General features: G+C 53.0%; 1 protein-coding gene across 4 annotated transcripts in view; it reads right to left on the bottom strand.

The window, feature by feature from the left end:
- SFI1 (SFI1 centrin binding protein) overlaps positions 1-26,435 on the bottom strand; it is a 30,596-nt gene that overhangs the window by 1,449 nt on the left and 2,712 nt on the right. The window contains exons 3-29 of one of the 4 annotated variants that reach the window (XR_014793484.1): positions 23,978-24,142; positions 22,191-22,262; positions 21,332-21,442; positions 19,562-19,656; positions 17,902-18,019; positions 16,155-16,257; positions 14,344-14,500; positions 13,678-13,839; positions 13,153-13,223; positions 12,154-12,246; positions 11,799-11,896; positions 10,432-10,498; positions 9,962-10,092; positions 8,382-8,463; positions 7,940-8,118; positions 7,057-7,132; positions 6,508-6,603; positions 6,114-6,190; positions 5,070-5,172; positions 4,241-4,337; positions 3,361-3,521; positions 2,924-2,998; positions 2,459-2,533; positions 2,141-2,317; positions 1,796-2,055; positions 1,038-1,139; positions 658-933 (exon numbers count right to left, since the gene is read on the bottom strand). Coding sequence is in view for 3 of the 4 variants with exons in the window: in XM_084867633.1 (XP_084723759.1) it covers positions 658-889; positions 1,038-1,142; positions 1,796-2,067; positions 2,141-2,317; positions 2,459-2,533; positions 2,924-2,998; positions 3,361-3,521; positions 4,241-4,337; positions 5,070-5,172; positions 6,114-6,190; positions 6,508-6,603; positions 7,057-7,132; positions 7,940-8,118; positions 8,382-8,463; positions 9,962-10,092; positions 10,432-10,498; positions 11,799-11,896; positions 12,154-12,246; positions 13,153-13,223; positions 13,678-13,839; positions 14,344-14,500; positions 16,155-16,257; positions 17,902-18,019; positions 19,562-19,656; positions 21,332-21,442; positions 22,191-22,262; positions 23,978-24,142 (3,250 nt within the window). In the remaining variant the exon portion in view is untranslated. Of the gene's footprint in view, positions 1-657; positions 934-1,037; positions 1,143-1,795; positions 2,068-2,140; positions 2,318-2,458; positions 2,534-2,923; positions 2,999-3,360; positions 3,522-4,240; positions 4,338-5,069; positions 5,173-6,113; positions 6,191-6,507; positions 6,604-7,056; positions 7,133-7,939; positions 8,119-8,381; positions 8,464-9,961; positions 10,093-10,431; positions 10,499-11,798; positions 11,897-12,153; positions 12,247-13,152; positions 13,224-13,677; positions 13,840-14,343; positions 14,501-16,154; positions 16,258-17,901; positions 18,020-19,561; positions 19,657-21,331; positions 21,443-22,190; positions 22,263-23,977; positions 24,143-26,435 lie in introns of those variants that run through there. The other 3 variants (XM_084867633.1, XM_084867635.1, XM_084867634.1) reach the window with 3 other exon arrangements.

A 26,435-nucleotide genomic window follows, 5' to 3' on the forward strand; every position in this document is an offset into this window, starting at 1 on the left:
ACTCCCACGGCCCTCGAGACACCAGCTCCTTGGGGTGGCCCAGCCCCAGGCTGTGGCCTGCGTTCCTGAGCACTCATGCCTCCTCACTCCTCCCTGCCCCGACCCCTCGATTTCTATTCTCAACTGTGGTTTCCAGACCCGACTTCTTCCCTGACGGCCGGACTCCCAAGCCTGCTGCTTTATCTCAAACTTGACAGGTTGAGAAACACTTCATGCTTCACCCCAAAGGGGACCCAGTGTTCCTTCTCTCGGTGAAAGAACTCATTATTCCCTGAGGTAGCAGGCTCCTTCCTTCACTGGTCGCAGACCCAGCAGAGCAAGTCCTGCCTCTCACCAGAGTCTCGGCCCACGTCTGCTGCGGCCGGCTGGCTCCAGGACTTCCCTCTCCTTAAAGCCAAACTTCAGCAGGGCCTGCCCGGCCTTCCGTGACCTGCAGTCTGTGCCTGCTGGTCTTGTCCCCACAACTGGGACATACGTAACCTCAGGAGCAGGGGCCTGGCGGGCTGTTCACTCCTGTGCCCTCAGACGGTGGCCCTGCACTCGGTGAATGAATGGGTGGCCCCGTGTCTGCTGAGGTGGGTGTTCCGGGAGCACCAAGTACAGGAGCCCTGAAGGCCGGACCAAAGGATGGGAGCCAGGTGACCAGGGAGGACTCACCGTGGTGGGTGCGCCCACCCCACCGGGCATGAAGGAGGACGGAGGCAGCAGCTGCGGGCCTGTACTCGCCATGGGGGCCAGCCTCAGGCCAGGGGCACCTGGCAGTGCCCCAGGCTGGGGCAGCGCGCTGCTTGGGACCAAGGCTGCCGGGGCCTTTTCCAGGAAGGGCCTCGTCTGGGAAGGGTCTGCGGGCCGGGCCAGGCCTAGGTCTTGCTCCCTCAATGTCTCAGGCCTGAGCAGAGGGAAGGCAGGAGCTGGTCAGGCCTCAGCATCCTCCTGAGGAGCAGGAAGGAAAGGGGGGCCACTCACCCTCAGACCCCAAATCATATGCCCTGGATGGAGGTACTATGTACTTTGGGGGCTCAAGATCCACGACCTACCCCTGCCGCCCGAGGCTGCCACCCTCCAGGGCCCTCTGGCTCTGCAAAGGCTCCAGCAAGAAGTTGGGACGTCGGGGCTGCTTCCTCGCGCAGCGGACGGCACTACTGGGAAGAAACAAGGCCTGTTCCTCGGGCTGCCCAGGGGCAGAGGGGTCTGAGACCCGGGAAGGGGTTGTCATCCAGCCCAACGCCCCGATCTCACGGGAAGACTGCAGGCCAGAGGAGCGGCTCTTGCCCAAGGTCAACATGGGAGCTGGGTAGGCCCGGGCCACACCGAACAGGCATCTCCATGAAGCGAGCCTGATCCCTCACCCACATCATCTCCTCTGACCTCCAGTGACCCTGGTGATGCAGCTGCTTGTCCCACATCAGGGGGAACAGGCCTGTCAGGGTCCGGCCCTTGTTAGGGTCGGAATTGGGGGGGAGGGGGGGGAGGCAAGCAGAGCAGGACCAGCCTGGGCCCCTCCCCACAGGCAACCTTCCCCAGCCTCAGGCTCAGGCAGCACTGGGAATTTTGGAAGCAACAGCTGCAGCAGCTCAGTGTGCAGCTATGGGGCAGGAGCCAGAGCACAAAAAGTGGGGTTTCTGAGAGGGGGCCCCGTTTCCTGGCTGTAAGGGCTGGCGGGACACGGGCAGGGCTGCCCTCTTGCTAACTGCTCTCCTGCACTGAGGAGGCTCCCAGTGTCCTCCCTGCAGGACAGTCCAAGCTTCTGCCCGAGGTGAGAGCAGAGAGGAAGAGGTGAGGGGTGGCTACTCACAGCTCCAGGAGCGGGGGGTCCCCGGCATCCAGGGCCAGGCTTCGCAGAGCACCCTGTGGCCCGTGAGGGGTTCGTGGCCGCCTGGTCTCCGGGGCCGCATCTCCAGCAGCAGCGCTGACGTGGTCGGGAAGGGGACCCCTGAATGTCACTCTCCTGCTGGGCGCGGTGGTGGTGGGGGGAGGTGCCCGGCTGGGGCCCAGCACCTTCTGTTTCCAGAGCATGGCACAGCGGTGGACTGCCCGGTGGAGGCTGTGGGCCGCCTGCAACGGCCTCTGTGAGGTCGTGGCACGTCCCGCTTGCTCCCTCTGTGCCCCCCACCCCCAAGGCAGGGGAGCCTGGGCCTACCAGCGCCTGCTGCTGGGCGTGCAGCTGCTGCCGGAGGGCCTTCATGCCCGCTGCGAACCGCAGGAGGCGGGTGGCGCCCTCCTGGAGGAGCTGCTGGTGGTAGGCCTGCACCGCCCGCTCCAGCCTCGCCTTCTTCCTCCTCCTCTCCAGCACGAAGCCCAGCCACGCGGCCCACACCTCCGGGACGGGGAGGACGTGAGGCCCAGCTCTCCCTCTGGGACCCTCCGGGGGCTGTGCCCACAGCCCGCCCGCCCTGCCCTCCACCAAGGCACAGCGCTCTCCCGAGGAGCCGGGCGGTGGGATGCGGAGCCCCGGTACCTTTGCCTGAAGCGACAAGGCCCAGAACCACAGGGCCCGGGCTGTGTCCCGCTGCTCCCGCCGCCTGATCTCCAGCTACAGCCAGAGAGAGAGGATTACAGGGAGGCCGGCCTGACCACAGGCCCTGTCACTCAGACCCCGCTCTGCCAGGCTGAGGGGATGGGTCAGGGAATGACCCTCTGGGGGGTGGAGGGGAACACGTGGGGCAGCACGCTGGGCTACAGGAGAAACATGGGGACACCTCCACATGGCGATCGGAGGCTCAGCAGGACACCGGCAAGTGGCAGTGTTGCCAAGGCCTCACCAAGTCTCGCATTGATTTTGGATACTAGCCTGACATGTTTTTAACGACACACCCAGAAATGGCCCCGAAGTGGCGAGGCCGTGTACAGTCACGGGTGGACGGAAGCTGGCGATGCCCAGCAATGTCGGGGAGCTCTGGGGGGAGGGCTGCTCGGCTCCCACCTGGAGTCTCCACTGGCGGAAGCACGACCGGCCGAGTGTCTGGACCAGAAGCCGGGAGCCCCGCCTCTGTAGCAGCTGTGGAGAGGACGCATGGAGCTGCTCCCAGTGCCACCAGTGCCCGCGCCAGACCACCCGGGGCAGCCGCAGCGAGGCTCCCACCCGAGTGAATGTTCCCCCATCGCCAGGGGCCCAGCTCAGACAGGCCAGGACTCCGAGTGAGCCAGGTTCCTCTGCTAACCCTGCAGAGACCCCATCCGAGGCTGGTGGCCCCCAGCCATGCCTAGAGGCTCCTGAACCGCCCAGAGGACCCGAGACCACCCAGCGCCCCGACGGGCTGCTGAAGTCCTGCAGGAAGGACCTCTCCTCCCGGAGGCGCTCTCCTGGCCGGGAGGCTCCACCACACAGGGGAACGGGGCTGGGAGCTGCCGCCGCCTCACCCTCTTCCGGACGCAGCCCCGGTGGTGCGCCTTCCAGCGGGCCAGGCCCTGCAGCAGCAGCTGCCGCCGGTGATGCCGCGCCGCCCTCTCCAGCTGGGCTCGCTGCTGGGCTGCCCTCCGGCTCCGGGCCCGCCAGCACCGAAACCAGGTCCTGAGACGGCCTAGGGCAGGCCCGAGTCAGTGTGAACGGTCTTTTGTGAACGACTATGTCAGGGGCAAAGCTGAGCTTGGAGAATGGAGAAGGCCATGGGGACCAGCGCTGGGGTGTCAGCCTCACTGGGTGAGATCGCCACAGGTGGACACGCCTCTGGGGACAGCTCGGGCACCTCCACAGCCGTGAGCACCCTGGGCCGGAACCAGGCCGGCCCTCTGCTGGTGCGACCGTCCCGCGGGCCCTCGAGCCAGAGACACAGGTGTGTCAGGGCCCAGAGGGGCTGCCCGAGCGTCTGTCACCGCATCCTCCCTTTCCCCTGCTGCTTTTCTTACTTTGGATTTTCCCTTTTCTCGGGCCCTGAGAGCAGTGTCTTTCAGAGATGACAGAAGAGGGCTGATACCTGGGCACTGATGCCCTCCGGCACCCGCGGGCGGGGCAGGGAAGGCTGGAGGCCGAGCATCGGTACTAACGCTGGCACTGCCTGGCCCTGCTGTGGACGCAGGTGTAAGTCTCACTGGAGCCTCATGGCGCCCCGAGACGCAGGGAGCACTGTGCCCACTTTACAGAGGGAGGAACAGGCTCAGAGGACGGGCCCAGGTTGCACAGCCAGTGGCTGTGGTGCTGTTGCCTCAGCAACCGGAAACCCACACACACGAGGAGAAAGGCTGCAGGACAACAACTGGTCTTGGCCTTCTCCCTCCCTCCCTCCGCCCCAGGGCCACTTACCCCTCGCCAGCACCCGCTGGGCCTCCCCGAGGGCACAGGCCGCCTGCTGCCGCCGGTAGATCTGCACGGCCGTGGCCTCCCGCCACCGCGCCAAGACCTGCGGGCAGACAAGCGAAGAGGCGGTCACAGCGTGTCCCGACCTGCTGGGGACGCCCGCTCTGCTGGCAGCTCCTCGGGGAAGGAGGCCAAGCGTGGACATATGGCGCTGCCACCGTTCCAGGAGGCGTGCCATCTGCAGGCAGGCAGCCGGGGAGCCCAGACTCCAGGTGGCACTCTCCTGCCAGGAGTTACACATCACCTCCTACCATGAGGATGCGAATGGGCTTCCCTTCTGTGATGCGGAAACTACACGTCCATTTACACTTCCGATGAGACGCAGGCAGTCACAGGAAGAGGACACTCTGACAAGAAGTCCAGTATCAGGAGACACCTGGTGCCTGCTCCCCAAACTATCACACACTCCATTCGCCCCAAAGGCCGCAAAGCCCAGCGGAGTCCTGACCCTCCTTGCAGGGCAGGGGACCTGCACGCCAGCCTCGCGCTTTCCTGAGAACAGCCCGGGCCCGGGCCGCGGGGCCACTCTCCACCCAAGGGCGCATCCGAGGTGTCAGGAGCCGCCCCACCCGGTGGGAAGTACTGGTCTGACACGGCCAGCTTGCTCGCTCGTTTCTTATGAAACTGGCCAGTAAGCCAATGAACATGAAGCCGCCTGCTCCCGTGGGAGGACCTTACTTCCCAGTTCCTTGCTCAGTGCGAGTCCCTGCCACCTCCCACGCCCCCCCTCGCAGAGCCCGTCCCAGCCCTCCCGGGGCCGCTGGCTCTGCCTCACCTTGAGGCACAGGCCCCTTCGGTAGTGAGCCCTCGCTCGAGAGGTTTGCCTTGCTTCCTCCACGCAGGCCGCTGCGTTCTCCCTCCAGCGACGGAACACACACCTGCAGGCGCACAGGCCGGGCCGGGACACAGACACACACACACACACACACACACACACACCAGTGGGGAAAGACGAGCTGAGTCTCTTGGAAATCACTGCTGGTTCCGCAGCCCCCCTGAATCAAAGGCCACTCTCTGCCCAGAGCATTTCTCCTGCGGCCGTGGTTATGGTGACTGAGCCCTGCCCTGTGCCGGACAGACAAGACCAAAGGCCACATCCTCGCGTGTGCGCTCCGTGGAACACCGCGCCGTAACAGGCAATGACAGGACAGGAGAGTCACCCTGAGACCCGGGAGCTAGTGCAGGGGCCCCTCTCCGTGCCTTGCTGTCTGAGGAGCTGAATGGACAGACGGGACTCTGAGGAGGCACAGTGGTGTCCCTCACACACAGGCGGCCTGACACGGGGTGCAGGAAACAGACACAAAGGAAGGGTGGGCGGAGGGAGGCCTGCGGGAGGAGTGAGTTCAGAGCGTGGCTTAGCAGGACTGGAGGACGGGCTGGGGGGGCTGGTTCAGGTGACAAAAGTGTCCCAGACACACATGGTGCTGGCGGAGAGGTGACTCAAAAGTCAGGGAAAGGTCTGGAGAGCCTCGCGGGGAGGCGACTGGGAAGTAAGAGGCCATGGGAGCCATCGCAGCCTCTGGAGCAGGAGGTGCTACACCGGAGCCTCCTTCCGGCCTGGGGGGAGGAGGGGCTCAGACAGGCAGGGCGAGCTGCTTCCCAGGGCCCGGCTCCGCATGCAGCAGGGGCTCTGAGCACAGGGGTGGGCCGGGGTCGGAGGGCTGGCTGCGGAAAAGCCAGCGCTACGCAGTGAGCTACACATGGCAGCCAGGCCCGTCCTGGCCCGGACAAAACTCTCCAGCCTGCCTGCCTGCCTGCCTGCCTGCCCGGGAGCCTGGTGCCCACCCTCAGGCGGGGCCTGGGCCGCCAGGACACTCACCGCAGCAGCCGCCTCTGGTGCTGGCTCTCCCTGGCCGCTACCTCCTGAAGGACGCTCCGCACCCGGCTCTGGTAAGTCTGCAGGAGAGCAGGACTGGAGGCCGCCCTGGGCCCACGCTCTCCCCACTCCCAGGCAGGCCGCGGAGGTCCTCCATGCCCAGAGCACGCGCCCACCAGAGGGTGCGGAGCGGCCAAAGGCCTCAGGCCAGACCACCCGCCAGCCCTCACCCTCAGTCAGACCCCTGCACCCCTGGACCCGGGGCCACTCGGAAGGGAAGGCGGGAGCCCAGACAGCGTTTGCTGAGCGAGGACAGAGGACTGAGCCTGTGCTGTAACGCCCACTGGCCGGCACCCGCTCTGATGTCCTGAGGGGATGGAGGAAGCGCAGCGCCTACCCCCCAGGAGTGCAGCGCCCGGTGCAGCAGGGTGTGCCGGCGGTGCAGGTCCGCTCGCATCAGCTTCTGCCGCTCGATGCCCCGCAGGGTCAGGCACTGCGAACAGAGCGCCGGCCAGAGGGCCGAGGAGGGCAGGCTCAGCCTCTCCTCCGGGTGCACGCAGCCTGGGTGAGCTCGGGGAAAGCACACCAGGAGCCCCACTTCGTGTATAAAGGGGACCAAATGGGGCCGGGGCCCGACTTGGGTAAATGCCCCGGCAATGTGAGCGCGAACGGTTTGCCCAGAGCAGGATGCCATCGTGGTCAGACCAGGAATTCCAGACTCCGGAGCTCAGATAAGAGCGGCCCAGCGCAGAGAACAGGAACTCTGAGCCAGCATCCCGGCGGCCAGGTTCACGTTCTCATCTGCTGCCCAGCCCGCCCCCCGCTCAGAGGCCTGTGGTCTCAGAGGGACAGGGAGGAGCCCGTCTGGCGGGTGAGTCACTTGGGTCACTGCCACCCAGCTCCCCCTGTCCACAGCCACCTGGGGTGGCGCTGTGCCCGAGCTCACCTCCCTCCACCTGTGCCAGGCCCCACGCAGGAGCCGCGCCGAGAGGAATGCTGCCGCCAGCGCCCCGCCCGTCTTCCTGTGGGGAGAGAGGGCGCTCAGGGCCGCTGCCCAGACCGGCCAGGGCCCCGCCGAGGGTGCCCTCACACCCCGGCTCCTGCCTAGTGGTTCTTAACTGTGGGGGCAGCAAGATCCGGCCAGAGGACTCGGGCTCTCCTCCCTGGGACGACCTCGCAGGAGGCCCGATGCGGCCCGAGCTGAGAGCGGGGAGAGCCTCCCGGCCCCATGGGGACAAAGAGGCCCCGAAGCAGGGCAGTGCCTGCAGTGTGCCTGGCGCGGTCCCCACTGACCACGTGGTAGGCAAAGCTCTGCTCCGTGCTGGGGAGGGTCCATGACCCCCAGGAAGCCCTTTCGCTGTTCCTGGGCCACGGTCACTTCACCTGAGCCCCCACCAGCAAGCAGGGTGCGCCCACACATCGGACCCAGAGACACAGGCACATGAGGATCCGCTCAGCACAGCCCTGGTTTTGCTCAGACTGTTTCCGATTGAATTTCCGGAACTTGAAACCAGAGTCTCGGCTAACATGACCCTCTGGCTGGGCACTCAGATCTGACAGTGCTGCTACTACGATCAAAGCCGGTCTGAGCCCAGACGGTGTGGCTCAGCGGTTAAGCGTCGACCCAGGAACCGAGACGTCACCGGTTCAATTCCAGGTCACAGCACATGCCCGGGGTTGTGGGTCCCAGGAGACTGCACGCAGGAGGCAGCTGATCAAAGATTCTCTCTCATCACTGATGTTTCTACCTCTTTCCTCTCTCTCCAAAAATCAGTAAAAACATAAGAGAGAAAAAAAAAAAAAAACACATAAAAGAAGCGACCACTCACTCTGATCTGAGCCCTCGGGCGCCCTCCCTCCAAGTGGAGAAAGCCGTCCTGAGCCTCGCTTGGCGGTGGTGGGCACGGGCCACTGCTTGCCGCTGCCGCTCCTGGCGATGTGCTGCCGCCCGCTGGCGCCACGTGGACCAGGACCTGCGCAGGAGCTGCCGCTCCGCGTGCAGCAGGGCCTGCGGCGGGAAGGTGGGGAGAACAGAACGCGGGAGGTCGGGGGATGGGAGCCAGGACGACGAGGCAGAAGAAACAGACACTCAGGAGCCAGCTGCGCTCGCCCAGAAGGAACCCGATGCCCAGGCGCTGGCCCTGGCCCTGCCCCAATCCTGGTCACGGGCAGGATGTCATTCAGGGGGTCTGGGTCCCAGGCCACATCCTAAGGGGAGGAGGCGGTGAAGCAAAGGCTTGAACCGGCACCTCCTCAGGGGAAGCCACGTACCATCCTCTCTGCCAGGCGGTGTTCTTGATGCCGAAACATCTTCTGCCACCAAATAGCAAACACTTGCTTCTCTAACATCTCCCTACACAAAAAATAATAGAATGAGAGGGGTGTGCAGGAGGCAGCTGTTTCTCTCGCTCTCTCTCTCCCTCTTCCTTCCTCTCTGATATCAACAAAAATATAAAGCAGCCAGGTGCCTGGCCCCCAAGGTGCTGAGCAGGCCTGAGGCTGCCCCAGAAGCAGCAGGGAGGACAGGGAGGAAAGTGTGGGAACCATTGCTCCATCACCTCTAGACGGATCCTAGACCTATCACTGCGTAAAGCATGTAAACATCTGATCATGTTGTACACCTGAAACAAATGTAATACTGTGTGTGAAGTGTAACTGAAAAGTGTATTTTTTGTTAATTCTCACGTGAAGACATTTTTTTCTGTTAATTTTATGAGAGTGCAGTGGGGGAGAGAGAAAAAGAAACATCAATGTGAGAGAGACACATCAAATGGCTGCCTCGCCCCGCCTGGCCGAGGATCAAATCCTCCTAATCAAGATCAGGCCGCTTGTCCCAATACGTGTCCCTCCCTCTCGCCTCTCTGTCCTAAGCTGCACACCATTACTCAGGGCAATCCCCAGAGCTGTCATCTCACCGGCTGCACCTGTCCACACATCTGCCTCTCACTGACCCTTCGCCTCCGTCCTGTCCTCATCTGTCCACTGGGCCACCCATCCTCACAGCCACGCCCGCCCCGGTCCGACCCTCAGCACTAGCGCTGAGCCCTCGCGGTTGTGGCTGACACCGCTGAGGACACGAGGATCTGTCCTCTGGAACTGTCTGTTCTTCTCTCCTTTCTTGCGTAACAGTCTTATCTCCCGCCAAGTCTTTAGGAAGATCTCCCTCCTTGGACTTTGGAGTCCGGGAGCTCGGAGTTAAACCCGGACTCTGCCAATGACCGCCTGCGCTACCTGGTGGGTCATTAGCCATTCTGCACCTGCTCCCTCAGGACTGCGGGGAGAGGATGTTATTAATGATGATGGCATGGGCACACGAGTCTCTCCACTGGTGGTTTCTTTCTCCCACACACCCTGCCTACCACCGTGGCAGACACTCAGCTAGCGACGAATCATTTCAATACATCGCTCCCACACGTGGTGAGGACCTGCTGTCGGGCACGTTTGCCCCTGTGGCTCTGCTCCGTGCCTGTCCTAATTTCAGGACATCACCGAGCCAGGCCTAGCAGAGCAGGGACCACAAGGTGCAGGGAAATCACTCTCCAGAGGGCTGGCCAAAGCAACGCAAGGTCCACCCCTCGGACCCAGAAGGCTAAGGGGCGGTGTGAATGGAGTGCACTGTGGCTTGTGAGCAGGGAAGGGGCGTACAACCCAGCGGCTTTGAAAGCATCTGCAATGAGCTGGACTAACGTTAACCTGGAGGAGAAGGCTGGCCGTCTTCCTGCGAGATGGAGTCAGTGAGGGCGCACTGATTTCAGAGAAAAAGCAGGAAGAGACTCGCCCAGGGGCCTGCGAGGCTGAAGGCACCGCGATGGCCGGGCGGTGGCGGTCAGACCCCGTGCCCAGCTGCGTACCTGTGGAAGCGTGCCGCTCTGGCCTCGAGGACGCGCTCTTGCAGGCGCCATCGCCAGAGCCTCCTCCAAGCCTGGAAGGCTGCGGGCAGGGCTCTCTGCTGGAAGTGCCTGTCTGCTCTGGCCTGCAGCAGCTGAGGTAAGACAACGAGTGAGCTTTACTTGTACTTTATGTTAAAAAAGAAAATGGCCTGTTTTTATTGATTTCACAGAGGAAGGGACAGGGAAAGAGAGAGAAACATCAACGATGAGAGAGTATCATGGACCAGCTGCCTCCTGCACGCCCCACACTGGGGACTGAGCCTCCAACCCGGGCCTGTGCCCTGACTGGGAGTCAAATCCTGACCTCCTGATTCCTAGGTCAATGCCCAACCGCTGAGCCACGCTGGCCGGGCTACAAGAATCTTTTCAAAGCAAAGGAAACGTAACCGGAGTGCCAGCCAGCAGAGCGCCTGCGGGGAAGGGCTCCATACCTGCTTGTCTTGCCTCTCCTGCATTCGCTGTAGCCACAACTTGACACACTTGCGTAGCAACGTTCTTCTGAAATCAAACAGAACGCCAAGGCGCTGCCCATCCCTCTCCAGGTTCCCGTTCTGCTTTGTTCTTGGGCGGTCCTCAGTGTAGTGACCTCACAAGGGTTAAAAGCGCCCCATGCGTTCATTCCCGGAGACGAGAGTAAGAACCTGCTGTCTAACTTGAAACAAGCCAGCCCCGACTTTGGGCGGTGGCTGGCCCCCAGGTGTTGCCACCATTGGAAACAGACCACCAGGTGCGATGTCTCCGGAACGTCGGTAACATGCATGCAGCCCCCCCATAGCCTTTCCTGCCTCACGGCCTGGGCTCATTTATAACACCCCGCTCGTCTCCACAGCCTTTTTGAAAAGGCGAACTATGTTCAGTTCTGTAAACCAGGATTTACAATAATGGTAACTGAACTGAATCGGCTAAACACTGGGGTTGTCCCTGACTTAGTAAGAAATGCTCCAGCCCTGGCTGGTTTGGCTCCGTGGATAGAGCATTGGCCTGCAGACTGAAGGGTCCCAGGTTCAATTCTGCTCCAGGGCACATGCCCGGTTGTGGGCTTGATCCCCAGTTGGGGGGGAGGGAGAGTGCAGGAGGCAGCTGATCAGTGATTTTCTCTCATTATTGAGGTTTCTCTCTCTCCCTTCCTCTTCCTCTCTGAAACCAATTAAAAATAATAATATAAAATAAAATAAAAATACCTATCCTCTCACCACTCCCCTTAAAAAAGAAAAAGAAAAAAATGGTCCACAACCAGACCTATAACTATGCACATGAATGGATTAAAGTGGCTTTCTAAGGGGGATATACTAAACAGGTCCGGCAGTGAAAAACTGATAGTGGTTACCTCTGAAGCATAAGACCAAGGGGTTGGAGGAGGGACGCAGGCAGCTTTTATTTAACTCTCTACCGTCCTTCCTAGACAGAGTTTCTCCTCATGGACAAGTGGACACTCACATCTTTATGTTAACGGAATGATTAACTCTAAAAAACCGAAGACACTCTCTGCACCCCTCAAGACCGCGCCACAAATATGCCCCTGGCCTGAGCCTTCTCTCTGACAGCACTGATGCACACTTCCAGTGTGTGAACACCATCAGAGCCCCAAGGACTGAGGCGCGAGCCAGCATGCACAAGCTTCAAACCAGGTGGCCAAGAGCCGGAAGAAACATCCCCATTCTCCCTCTCCTCCGAGCAGGACCCACCGGTTCCTTCCTGAACCTGCTCAGAGCACACGGAGGGGGAAGTGGTCACTCCTAAGAACAGCAAGTCCGTCTGGTGGTCCAGGGAGAGCCCAGGCGAGGGCCAGGGTGCCTACCTGTGGTGGTCCCGGGCAGCCTGCAGTAGGGGGCGCTGCTCTCTCTCCTGCTTCTGCTCGATCCGAGACTGCCAGAGGTTCCAGAACCGGCGCAGCAGCTGAAACAAAACAGGAAAGAAGCACGTTTATTACGGCAAACAAATCTCTTAGCCCGTTAGCTAGCAAACCCCACATTGAAAGGTGTAAGGTCCCCAAAGCAGGAATGGCCTCAATTGGGAGCCCCCAACGTACACCCGGCCTGGGGGGTGGCCAGGTGAAGCTGTAAGGAGGGCCTCCCAGTCTATGCAGGTCAGGAGCCCGAAGATTAACAAGAAAAGGGCCACCAGGGGGCCCCGGGGCAGGAGCAGGCCCTCACCCCGGCGTCATGCTGCTGGTGAGCGAGGTTCCTTCTCATCCGCTGGAGGCGGGCGCGGGCCACATTGCCTCTGAGGGCTCGGAAGCAGAAGCGCTGTGGGAGGAAGAGAGGGCACACGGTCACCCATCAGAAGAGGCTCAACAGTAACAGGTGCCCGAATCCGGTGGCCAGAAGCTGTCACAGCTGCTCCCAGGTCCCTGAGGGCGCTTCTGAGTTCCAACTGGGAGTCTGACACACACACAGTAGGGTGGCCGCACAGTAGGCACTTAGTAAGAAGCTGTGGAACCACTGCCTGCTGTCCACAGTAATGCCCAGAACACGCCCTCCCGCTGACCAGCAGAGACCCGCACGGCCCAGATGGGAACACTATCGACAGAGATTGAAAATATCAACTCTGCCTCTCAGAAGGGAGACGGCTTTTAGCCTAGGATTTTTTGTTTTAAACTACGCGAGGTCACTGTCTATACTAGCGATTATAAATGCAGTTTTGCAAGAGTGGAGGAGAAGGAATCCTCGGTGAGTCGCGGGCTGGAGAAGGGGCAGGACACGCGGGCCTGGCTCCAGCCCCATCCATGTCTCACCTGTGGCCTAAGCCAAGCCCATTCCCCCACGGCCTGGCCTTCAGTTTCCCGAGACAGAAGCGAAGGGGTCAGGGGTCCTCACACTGTGGTCTGTGGAGCCCCCGGGGCACTGAATGTTGGCGAGGGTCGGGGAAAGAACAGGTTGTACACCCAGACCTTCCACCTTCCTCCATCCTCTCTTCTTAGATCGATTTCACAGATTAGGCTTCTACCATTAAAAGGGGCCCGCCGTGGACCAGCAAAAAACCCCAGGACTACATCATCTCTAAGAGTCCCTTACAGTTCCACACCCTCGGACCCCACCATTACCATCTCGGACCCAGAGTGAAAACAGGGACGCCCACACAGGGCGTGTGACGCTCACAGGCCCAGAGGCACTGAAGGAGCACGTGGGTGGGTCCAGGGCTGACAGGCTTACCAGCCAGCGGCGCCGCCAGTGCTCCTCTGCCCGCTTCCACTGGGCGGCCTCCTCCGCGCACAGCAGCATGTCTGCCAGCAGTTAAGGCCTCTCGCTCCACGGGGTTCCCACCCCACACGGCACAGTCCTGGTGACCCAGCGATGTCCACCTGTGTTCCCCTGACGGCCCGCGGAGAGCTGCCTTCTACACACCCCCTACTGGGGATCAAGCCTGCAACCCCGACATGTGCCCTGATCGAGAATCGAACTGGGACCTCCTGGTCCATAGGTCGACGATCAACCATTGAGCCACACAGGCCGGGCAGCAATGTTCTATTTTTTAGGCTGCGTGGTGGGTACACAGGTTAGTATTCTATAAACTATAAATGGTGCATACTCTTTTGTATGAATAGCCCCCATTAAACAAAGATTTCTAAAAGAAGTCAAGAGACCAGGACTATGAAAGTTCAGGAACTGCTGCCGGTGTGTCCCAAGCTCAGGCTGCACTGGCTGGCGGCGGACAGGGCTGCGGGGCGGAAAGGATACAGTGCTTCCAGTGAGAGAAGGCCCGCCGCAGCGCCACCCTGCCGGCCAGCGCTTGCACCCGGGCTTGGTGAGCATGCCAGCTCTGCCTCCGCTGCCAGGCCCACTGCCAATCGCAGAAGTGTGTCTGCAGCACCGTGACTTGGTGGAATCGCTCAGCCATCTCTGCAACACAGAACACAACTGAGCTGCTGCCCCTCCCGCACTGGGTAGAGCAGGAACAGGAAGCATCCCTCATACCAGCTGACCTCCACCACGAGCAGCCAGCACAGCTCCAAGGCAGTTCTCACGAGGAACCCTGGACCACATGGTTTCAAAGCAAGGATACATACCCAGGTTGTGGGCTCGATCCCCAGTAAGGGGGAGTGCAGGAGAGGCAGCCAATCAATGATTCTCTCTCATCATTGATGTTTCTCTCTCTCTCTTCCTCTCCTTTCCTCTCTAAAATCAATAAAAAAATGTATTTTAAAACTCTACTGAATAAAATATATACGCAGAAGAAAATAAATGTGAATTGAGGATCATGTACTTTCCTCTTCAATCTCCCTTCACCAGGATCTGGGGCACCCTCTGCTTCTCTCTCCCCTTAATGAATTAGCTCCACTGCGGAAGGACAGTGGAAATTGTGACCCGACCCTCTGTCTCTCGAGCCCGGAACTTCCTGCTCACCGGTCTGCTGTCTCTTCACCCTGCGGGCCTGCAGGTAGTCAAGCCAGGCCTTCAGACATCTGCACTTCTGCCAGTGCTGATGGTGTCTCACTGCGCAGACCAGCTTCTGTCTCTCTCTCTGGACCTGCAGGAGCTGTTCCTGCCACCGTGACCAAGCCTGAAAAATACAGAGAAGACGATGATCAAAGGAGAGGCAGGAAAACAGAGGTGAAGTACAGGTGCGGGGAAACGCACACACACAGTAAGATTGCTGGATGATTTTTAAATTTCTTCTGTGTCCTTAGCGTACATCCCACTAGGGAGGAACAGTCCAAATATTGTATTTTGAAGTCCCCTGAAGTAATGATTTTCTCTGTGGAGTCATTGCTACAAACTTGGTATGTTTGTTTCAGTGTGTCTTAAAACCCTAGGGATTTTCTTCCTTTTTTATTTACTTTTTGTTGTTTTATTTTTCTTAAAAACATAAGCAAACACACCGTCTCTAGTTTCTCTCCCTCCCTTTCCTGCTCAGAAGGCAGCAGTAATGAGCCAGAGGGGTCCTCTGAAGAGGTAAGTGGGATCACCTCACTCCTCCACTCAAAGCCAATAGCCTCCCACACCCTCATACCCCCTTCCCCCCACTCGGAATAAGAGCCAAAGCCTTTAACGGGCACAGCCTGCAAAGCCTTACAATCTGCCTCCTTGTCACCTCATGACCTACCTAACCCTTCCTGCTCTCCCTCTCAATTGGGTCCGTGGACCCCATTCTAAAGTGGGGTGGGCGGGAGGTACAGAGAAGTCCCCCATCAGACACATACCAACAAGCAATTCTTGGACACCAGTAGGGTGTCCAGGAATTCAACTCAATTCTGACACTATCTACCCAGGGGTAGCAGCCAACATTGCCGCCAATGGTCAGTAAGCCCACAGCGGCTGGCACGTCTTCAGAAAACATGTGGAGAGAGACAAGCTTCGGCGGGAACAGGGGCGTAGGCAGAAGGGAACGCGAGGTGCAAAGGGCTCTGGGCCCACGTAGCCGCTTGGAGCTGACTCTTAAATTTAGCTCGAGCTTCTTATTTTTATTGCCTTTTAAAATGTTTTGTTTGTTATTGCACTTTTTTTTTTTAATCCTCACCTGAGGATATGATTTTCATTGATTCCAGAGAGGGGAAGAGAGGGGGAGAGAGAAACATGTGAGAGAGAAACACAGATTGGTTGCCTCACACCACACAGGTGCCCCAACCGGGGATCGGACCCACAACCTTTGGGTGTATGGGACAACGCTCCGACTGAGACAGCTGGCCAGGGCTGAACTTCCGCTTCTTTAAATTACAGGGACATTCAATAACGTATTAGTTTCACGAGTACAACATAGTGGTTAGACATTTACATAACTTACAGCGTGATCTCCCGATATAGCCAAGACAATTTTTAAAAACAAGGATAAAGCCAAAACCGGTTTGGCTCAGTGGATAGAGCATCGGTCTACGGACTGGAAGGTCCCAGGTTCGATTCCGGTCAAGGGCATGTACATTGGTTGCGGGCACCCCCAGTAGGGGGTGTACAGGAGGCAGCTGGTCGATGTTTCTCTCTCGTCGACATTTCTAGCTCTCTATCCCTTTCCCTTCCTCTCTGTAAAAAATCAATAAAATATGTTATAAAAACAAAAAAACAAAAACAAGGATAAAGAAGATCCCTTTCCATAGATGGAGACTTAGAGCTACACAGTGAGGGAAGGAGTAGCAGTGAGTGGCTAGCACTTAGCGAGCACTGCCACATTCCAAGCATCACCCTTGGGTGCGGGGCTTCACAATGAGGGGCCGAGGACTCACCTGCAGCTGGAGGCTCAAGGCCCTGTGCTTCGCAGCCGAGGCACACAGAGCACGTCCCGCCCGGGCCTGGCCCAGCTGCCGCCTCCACTCGCTCCACCACACCCTGTCAAAGAGCACAGTGAGGACAGCACCAGTCAGAGAAAGCCATGGAGGAAAGAGGAGGAGGGTAGTGAGCGCTGGGCCTCAGACTCTCAGCTCAAGTCCTTCTGCCTCGTGGCGCCATCTCTAGATTGATATGGTAGAGTCGCTGCTAAAAAAAAGGTAATCGAGACACAGTCCTAAAGCTACCAATTAAGGTTTGGAAACTGATGGTCAGATCCAGCCTTAGACAACATGCTCTGTATGGCTTACACAAATATTTACAAATATATAATAAATCACGGCCAAGATTAAAAAAAACAGGAGAGCTCACAGAACAACCTGCAGAGAAAGTAGCTTTTACATTTCTAGTCCTGATGGATCCCTTCCTTTCCTGCTGCCTTGGCCGGGTTCATTCCACTCTTAGTTTCTCTTCTCCTGATTGATCTCCTAAAATCAGTAACAAGGACATGAGAGTTAGCAGCCTCTGCTTTACAGAAACACTCCATTTGCCTGGCCACTCTAACTCACCAAAATCTTTTTCCTCCTAACCTAAGCCATGCCAACTGCGTCATGCACTTCAAAATCTCAAGCTATCTTACAGTATTAGTTACCTTTTAGAGCACTTGGGGAATTGTAAGTTCCCCAGCACCCAATATTATACCAGGAACATTTTAATCCCTCAGTAAATATACACCGAGTAAATAAAATCATGTAAAAATAGCCACTATAGACTCTAGTAGAATTGCATTCTTATTAAGAATCTTACATTATTTGCTGAATAAATTTTAAATCATTTCAAAATTATTTTAAATGACTTCTATATGTCCATCCTATGGTAAAATACTTCACAAATATTATCTTAAAAGTGTCTCCATGACAACCTTAAAAGATACTTAATGGTGTGCCTATTTCACAGATGAAACAAGTGAGACCTGGAGAGGTGAAATGACCCAATAACACACGTTAGAAGAGGGATGTGAACCCAACTCAGTCTAGCTGGAAAGCCTCTGCTCTTATCCATTCTACACACAGTGCCCAGGCAGGAGCATGGGTTTGGCATCAGAAAAATGCATTTACAACTTACATGAGCTCCGTTAAGATACTCAACCTGCCGAAACCGGTTTGGCTCAGTGGTAGAGCGTCGGTCTGCGGACTGAAAGGTCCCAGGTTCGATTCCGGTCAGGGGCATGTACCTTGGTTGCGGGCACATCCCCGGTGGGGGGTGTGCAAGAGGCAGCTGGTCAATGTTTCTCTCTCATCGACGTTTATAGCTCTCTATCTCTCTCCCTTCCTCTCTGTAAAAAAATCAATAAAATATATTTAAAAAAAAAAAAAAAAAAAGATACTCAACCTTTCTGAGGCTTACTGTATATCTTAATCTGTACAATAAAACTTCTTTTACAGTTTATGGTGAGGGTTAAATGAGACACTTTACACTAAAAAAAAATTAATATACACACATACTTAATACAGGGTTTAGAACTTAGCAAGTAATCAATTAGTGTTATGATTATGTGAAGACCAGTGACCTTATAGTTGGACAAATTGTCAATAAATACTTACTGGGTATCAATTATGTTCAAAGCTGTTTTGAGGTGGGTTTTTAGGCTGCAAGGCAGAGAGAAAATGGTTGTTGCTGAACTGCAGGGCATCTAAGCGCACTCACCACAAAATGCTCCGCTGCCTGAACCTCAGGGCGGTGGTCTGCATCTGAAGTTTGGTCCTTCGAAAAACCACGTAGATCAACCAGGACTTCCAGGCCTGCCGCATCTTTTGCTTCGCATCTAGATGCACCGATGAGATTTTCAAAAAGGGGGAGAGGAGACGGGTTACTCTGGGTTATGGTGAAACTCATGGGACTCTACTTCTCCCGCCTTTGAAAGTCTAAATTCCTCCAGGCTTCAAGCGCCCTCTGCTGGAAACGTAGTGAAGTTCTACAAAATGGATAAAGATGCAAGAGCCTATGAAGAATGGTTATGTAAGTGATGACAGCTCCACAACATTTAAAGGAAAATCAATACACTGCCCAGTTCAGAAATAACTTAAAAGCCCTTTATTTTTTAGAGATGTGATGTGTAACATTTACATATAAAATGATGTGACTATCACAGGAAGTAGAGGTGAGGCTGGTGTGAGTTGATCATTGTTGAAGCCGGGTGGATGTATATACATACAGGTTCCTTATTCCAACTTTCAATTTTGTAGAGATTTAAAATTTTCCGTAAATATGGAGTTTAAGGACTAAGAAATCATGTTATAAAACTTGCTGTTTGAAACAATTTTAAAATAGCATAAGCAAGATGAAAGAAAAGGCCACTATCTCTATCTGTTTGGGAAACAGAATAAGAAAGACCGTAGTGATCCTGGAGGGAAGAGAAGTTAGTAGATATGAAGGTGCAAAGGCCAGCAGGTTTCCCTTTGTGGTACATTTCATTTTTATTATGAAAGCTATCGCTAATAAAGTAAACTTTTCTTTTTGGCATACAAAGGAGAAAATAAAATTATACAAAGCATTTTCAGACTATTCTCCAAAATGCGATCAAGAGAACTAGAGCTATACTTTATATTTCATAGTTGTTGACTAGTCAACTCAAAATATGAAGAAAAATTTAACAGGTAGCTTCCTCGAGCCCACTGCAGACCTCAGGAATCAACAAGGTCTACAGCATGGTGCTATGGTTTAGAATTGGGGTAAGAGGCCAGGTTTGAAAACTGGACCTTGTTGTTTATTAGGTAATTAACCTTGCATAAGTTCCTTATCTATTAAATGACGCCTCCTTAGAGATATGTTCGCAAAGAGTCAATGAGATTATCTATGAAACGTGTCTGCAATAAGTGCAAGCTGTTATTTTCTAAGCAAGGAAAACCCCAGGAATCTGCATTAGTCGTCTCTACCTAGAGTCTGATGACAATCTGAGGACCATTCCTCCCTCAGGCCTACAAGTACCTGCAGACTTTTCATTTAACAGTGAAAGAGTGAGTGAACACCCCCTGAAGTCTAGGACATGGTCTGAAACAATGGCATATGCCTGAAGTAACTTAATCGTTAAACAAAAGTTGATAAATTGGACTTCATCAAAATTAAAAGCTTTTGTTCTGCAAAGGATAGAGTTAAGAGAATGAAAAGTCAAACCCCAAGTGGGAGAAAATATTTACAAATGGGGGGAAACTGAATATGTAGGGACAGAATGTAGTTGGGTAATCACTGTACCTTCCCCTCAATTTTGCTGTGAATCTAAAACTGCTCCCAAAAAATAAAGTCTCCATAAAAGAAAAATAAAAGCCAATCTCAGCATTTCCTTTAGACATGCACTTCCGTTTCTCACCATAATTCTCGGCTCTCGTATACTTGGCCCTCATGCCCTGCTGCTGATGCACGTAGGTCTGCCAGGTCTGGAACATCAGGCTGTACAGGTAATACCTGAGGAGCCAAAAAAGGAAATGGCGTTTCTTTACAAGAAACAATTCCTCGTTGATAGGCTTAGTCTGTATTCAGGAGAAATCACCATGGACATTTCCGATACAAAAAAAAAGCCCTGTCTTCATCCTGAGCTAAACTTTCATGGCCTACGATCACAGTGAACACTACTGTCCTTGACAGTATTGCCCTCCACACTTCACAGTGTCACTGAAGACAAATAGCCCAACTTTTCTGAGAATAACTTCACCGTCAGCATCCACAAAGCCACGATATTTAAAATGAAGTCATATTTTAATCATCTTTCTTAAAATAAATATTATTTTTAAAAATTTTATTTTTATTGATTTCAGAGAGGAAGAGAGGGAGAGATGGAAACATCAACAATGGTAGAGAATTGTTGATCGGCTGCCTCCTGCATGCTCCCTACTGGGAATCGAGCCCAAAATCAAGGCATGTGCCCTTGACCAAAATCGAACCCTGGACCCTTCAGTCTGCAGACCGACACTCTATCCACTGAGAAACACCTTTATATCCACAGTATATAAAAATTACTTCTCTACACTAAAACTTGGTCAATGACATTTTCTTTCTTTTCCTTCTCAATACATAAGAGTGGACACATTCAAACTGTCAGTCCCTCCATATTTTCACTACGCTATTTCCTTAGACTTGATTTTTCATACTATACCAGCTTTTTAGAATTATTTTATGTTTATCAAAAATATGTTAATCAGCCCTAGCTGGTTTGGCTCAGTGGATAGAGCTTGGGAAGCACACAGGCAGGGAAGACACTCGCTTCAGAAGTGTCCTAATGGCAAGGGTCTCTACTACGCATCGGGGCAGGTGGTGTGCCTGCCTGTGGCCATGGCCTTCTGGTACAGACCATTGTTCCTTCTTTTCTGGGTCATGTGAGCAAGCCCGAGGACAAGAGGGAACACCATTTTAAATGCATAATGTGTCAGATTTACGTATTGGACATATATTTTCTTCTATAATCAGTATAAATTAAAGCAACTTATGTTAAAGAACAGAATATTCTCAGAATAAGAAATTATATATAAGTGAAAGTCAAGCAGAAAACTTTATTCAAATAACTAGCCTGAGCAGCACATAATGGTTATTTGACTTAGAGAACTGTCCCTCATGTGCGTGCTAATGTGCACATGTGCTTGAGTTTAATATAGGATTTGGATCTTGCTGACTTTAAAATAATATGAAGAAAAATAGAAAGATTCAGAACTTGTCTCTGTTTGACCATAAACATGCCAAGGAATCTATATATATAAAAGCCTAAGCAACTTCAACCATTCAACTGGTAACTATGACACCCACTGACCACCAGGTGGCAGACTCTCAACGCACAGGCATGGAAACACGGAATAGACTGATGAATCTCAGAGGGAAGGAGGGAGGAGGGAAGGGGCGGGAAAAGATTAACCAAAGATCTTATATGCATACTAGAGGCCCAGTGCACAGATTCATGCACCAGTGGGGTCCCTCAGCCTGGCCTGAAGGGACTGGGCCAAAACCAGCAGACCAACATTCCCCAAGGGGTCCTGCATTGCAAGAGGGCTCAGGCCAGGCCGAGGAACCCCTCCATCAGTGCACGAATCCGTGCACTAGTTTGCTGATAAAGTGCATCACTAAACTTGAAGTCACATAAATGAAATCTGACCTGTAGTAACAGTCTGCTCGAACACAGAGCTTCCACTCCCGCTGGGAAACCCACCACTCTCCTTTCCATTCTTCAAAGACCTTCCGGAGCACCCTTTGCTTATAGTAACACCTAGGGCAACGGAAAAATCAGGTGGACATAAGGATTTTAAAGCTGATCTCTAGTACAGAGTCACGGTTTCATTTTACCATTGCTTTTGCATAGTAAAGTGTGGCTCATTATTTGATAACACCAAAATAGGTTAAAAATAGACATTTAACTTTTTTCAGATCAAAACCATATACTATAGATCTTATCAACTAAAAGCATTAAAGTAAAATAAAAATCTGACTTTTCAGATACCATATTGAATTGAGAATCATTCTCAATTTTGTTTTCATGCACCAGACTAAAAAATATTTTTGAGCCCTGGACAGTATATCTCAGTTGGTAGGAGCATTGTCCTGTATACCAAAACATGAACACAAGGTTGCATGTTCAATTCCCAGTCAGGGCACATACACAGACAAAAAAGGAGCAATGAGGTGGCATGTGAGGAATGTTAATAAAAGTTATGTGGTTGAGCATCAACCTATGAACCCGGAGATCACAGTTCGATTCCCAGTGCCCTAAAAAGAGCTCACTTACTCTGGGCAAATACTTTTTTCCCAGAGGCTATTAGCTGAGCTGGTTTACTTTCTGGTTCCTTCAGACCCTCATTCAGCCAAACTAACAGGTATTAAATTACCATTTCATTATATGCCTGCTGGAGGCTGAGGAGGGGTGGGGAAGGAATGTTACGTGTGCCATAACAGGCGTTAGGAGTGGGCTCACTACAAAAACAAAGCCCAGAATGGCGTTCCGAGCTAATACTACCTACCTGGCTTTAGAGGGAAATACTCTTCCAAAAGTTTTTCGAATCCACAAATATAAGAACTTCCTGGCCACACATCTGGAAGATGAAAAGAAAGATGCACATTTTAAAACTCCTTTTGGCCTATTTCATCTGCTGTCTGGAAAGGAGAGGGAAACTTTAAGGTCCCAGAGGGAGAGATGCTAGTGTGAGTGAGTCAAAAGGTGAATCATAGCTAATCTTGCATCAAACAGAGCATAGGATGGGACAGATTTATAAAGCTAAAATCAGGCATATTTTTAAAAAATACTTTTAGTATAAATTATTTTGTCAAGGAAGATTTTAGCCCAGCCGGTGTGACTTAGTGGTTAAGCATCAACCTTTGAACGAGCAGGTCACGGTTTGATTCCCAGGGGGGCTCGACCCCAATGTGAGGCGTGCAGGAGGCAGCCGAGCAATGACTCTCTCTTATCGCTGATGTTTCTATTTCTCCCTCCTTCTCCTTCCTTTTTGGAATAAACATACATATGTATATTTAAAGACTTCAGGGTTGAGGAAAAGGAAGTACATAACAATGCTTTTGTTTGTATTATTCCTCCTCCCTAAAAAGCCTGGCAAATGCCCACCTACCCATCAAGGCTCACCTTCAATGCCTGCTCCTATGTGAACCCTTCTTGGACCTTCCTCAGCCCAAACAGGGTGACAGCTTTGTACTCTCAGCACTCTATTCTGGAACACGATGACACCAAATCACAGTCATGGATTTGCAGGGGCCTCTCTCTGCCTCTACTGTGAGCTCCTGAGAGCAGGGACTGGGCCGCGCGCGCACACACACACACACACACACACACACACACACACGTGCGCGCGCGCACACACACACAGTTTTATGTCTCGGCCAGTTAGCCTCCAGGTCGAGTTGGGAATGTTTTTCTTCCTCCTGCCCTTTATCTGGTGCATTCTCACATCATCCTTCAGGAGCTGGCTTAAACTCCGCTTCCTGCAGGAAGTTACTGCTGGCTACACTAGCATGGCTGGCCCTGATACACGAACCTGTCTCTGGTACCACATCCTCTCCTTCACTGCTCTTCCCGCACTCTGCTGTTGTGACTTATTTAACAGTCTATCACTCATCCCTGCTTTTAAGCTTTCCTGAGGCCAAGGGACCAGGAATGCCTCCTTCGCCTTGTACTGCTCAGCATCTAGCATAACACTGGCAAAGTGGGGGCGTGCAGGGGGCACCTGGCCAATGTTACTGAATGCATAAATGGATGGATGCTAATCAAGAGTAACAGAAAATAGTCATTTTTCTTGGACCATGTTTAGACTTTTTTTTTTTTTTTTTTAATAGCTTATACATTGTGGGGTACTAACTAGAGAACGTGAATGAAAACACTCAATGACAGGTTTTATGTCTGCTGAGTCCTAAATATTTCTTTTCCTTCTGAACATTCTGCCATGAAACGCAGGCATGAAGGTGTTCAACTAAATGAAATAGAATAAGAATCGTCCCTCAAAATTTTTTTTTTTTTTTTTTTTTTACTAAAATTTATATTTACAAAGAGGAAGAGGGAGAGATCGAAACATCAATGATCAGAATCATGGATCAGCTGCCTCCCGCATGTCCTCCACTGGGGACTGAGCCCACAACCCTGGCATGTGCCCTTGGACTGGAATCGAACCCAGGACCCTTCAGTCCCCAGGCCAATGCTCTATCCACTGAGCCAAACCAGCCAGTGCTCGTCCCTCTATCTTAACCAGGAAGGGAGAACAATGAACATTCACTACAGGCAGGGGACCACTCGCATGCTCACCTGATGCGCAGTTCTTTTAATCGACCCCTCTGGGTGCCTGCGTGACCCTGCACTGGATGGCTGGAACGAGGAATCGCACTCCGGATCCCCGGGGAGGCGGAAGACTTCTTGCTGGACAGTATCTTTGGAGAGTAAAGTTTCTTAACTGCACCATCCCTAACAGACCTTAAATGTGAGGAGTAAGGGGGAACAGAATCAAATTCTCTCTGCATGTGATGCAAATACCTTTATACATATAAGTGAAACTATGTAAATAAACTCTTTGAGACAGACAGATAATAACTATGCTTCAAGGACAGCAAGCAGCCCAATCTGAGACAGAAATGCCTGCAGGCTCTAGACATAAACTGCAGAGCTATAGGGTCCCTTGGAGTCTTGAGTCCTAACATCTCAATGTCATTTTAAGAGTAATCATTTATAAATTAGAAACATTCTTTTATATAGAAAGCAACTAGGAATGATTTTCAGATGTGACTTTTACAACAATATGAAACCACATACTTTTACTAGACACTAAATTTCTGACTTTTAATCCTGCTTTAGAAACATTAAGAGTTTACATTATTGGAATGAACTCATGATTTTTTAAAAATGTTTTTAATATATATTTATTGATTTCAGAGAGGAAGGAAGAGAGAGATAGAAACATCAATGATGAGAGAGAATCATTCATCGGCTTCCTACTGCACGCCCCACACTGGGGATCAAGCCCACAACCCAGGCATGTGCCCTTGACTGGAATCTAACACTGGACCCTTCAGTCCACAGGCTGATGCTCTATCCACGGAGCCAAACCGGCTAAGGCTGAACTCATGATTTTTAAGAAATGTGTGGCAGGTGCTCTCCCCTCCAGGGAGTATGGCCCTGTGCCATTCCCTTTTCTCTTTTCTCCTCCCCCACTCCCCTGTAGCATATCCCCTATCCTCTAAGTTAGGGGTGTTGAACTCAATCAGAGAAGGGGCCAAAATCTAAAATCCAGCCTAAATTGCGGGCCAAATGGTTTACTGAACAGTGATAAACTGACAATGTCATAAAATGACAGCAGAGTGCAGTGATGACAGCGCGGTGCGGGCCACATTGCAAGGCCCGGCGGGCTGGATTTGGCCCGCGGGCCTTGTGTTTGACACATGTGCCTAAGTCTAAGGGACCCCGTGAGGCTTTCAGCCAGAGAGCAATGGGCAGCTGCAACTCGTCCAGGGCTAACTCCTTGAACCTATCTCCAAACAACAGGCAGCTGCAGCTCATCCAGGGCTAACTCCTTGAACCCGTCTCTGACTGCCCCGTGAGCTACAGCAGCCCAACCTAGGCATTCCTGGTGCTTCTCCTATGCCCTTTCTTGTTTCACTGCGCTAAGTATGTTTTTGCTGCAGTCAATAAATTCTTGCTTGCTTTTCTAAAAAAAAGAGAGGGGGGCAGGGGAGAAAGAAATATATGGCAGAACTCTACCTGCAGGAAATACTTGGAAGCAATGATATTCCATTAACAATGAGCATGCACAGAGCTTAAATACTGTTTATGAAGTACCATTTCCTACTAAAAGGAACCAGGACTCCTTGGAGATATGTTTTCAGGTCAAGGGAAATATTAGATGAGCCTGGAATACCTTTTTAAGTCAGAAGACAAAGAAGTGTTCAAACAATGACGGGGGGCATGTTAACCACCTGTATGCCACAAGCAGCTACAGACCCAAACGGCGGGCCTTTTTAATTCAATTCCAAATATCCAGGCAGTTAACTGGTTAAAGACACAGGCACCACTTGAAAGAGCTCCCATTGGCCAAGTCTGGGACAATGCGAACAGTAATAGAAAACACACCGAATGAAAAAGAAATTCATAAATCCATACTGATATAAATAAATGAATACGTAAATATGTGTGAGAGAATGGAAAGCTTTACTTTGCAATAGAGTGCTTACTAATAAACTTAGAGGAGCCCAGCCAGCGTGACTCAGTGGGTGAGAGTTGACCTATGAAAACCAGGAGGTCATGGTTCAGGTTCAAGTTCCCGTCATATGCCAAGGTGCTGGGCTCGATCCCCAGTGTAGGGTGTGCAGGAAGCAGCCAATCAATGATTCTCTTTCATTATTGATGTTTTTCCTCTCTCTCTACCTCTCCCTTCCTCCTCTCTGAAATCAATAAAAACATATAAAAATAAAAATAAACTTAAGGGGAATTAGAAAAACATCATTTAGGAACCATCGTAGTAATAACTGACTCAGGTAAGAATCATGGATGGATACAAAAACAAGTGGGTGCTAGTTTGATAAGGAACAGGATGTTAATGTAGTTTCAAAAAGTTATCTTCCCAATGCCCTGGCCGGGTGGCTGTTAGTTGGAGCAAACACTCAAACCACACACACACGCCCCTTTCAACTGTTATGCATCCAATTCATCAAAGAAAAGAGTGGAAGGAGCTACCATTCCTGCTTTGCGGACGCTCTTAACAGCTCTTCCAGAT

This window comes from Pipistrellus hanaki (genome assembly GCF_964339955.1).
Source record: "Pipistrellus hanaki genome assembly, chromosome: 19".
Classification (NCBI taxonomy): Eukaryota; Metazoa; Chordata; class Mammalia; order Chiroptera; family Vespertilionidae; genus Pipistrellus; species Pipistrellus hanaki.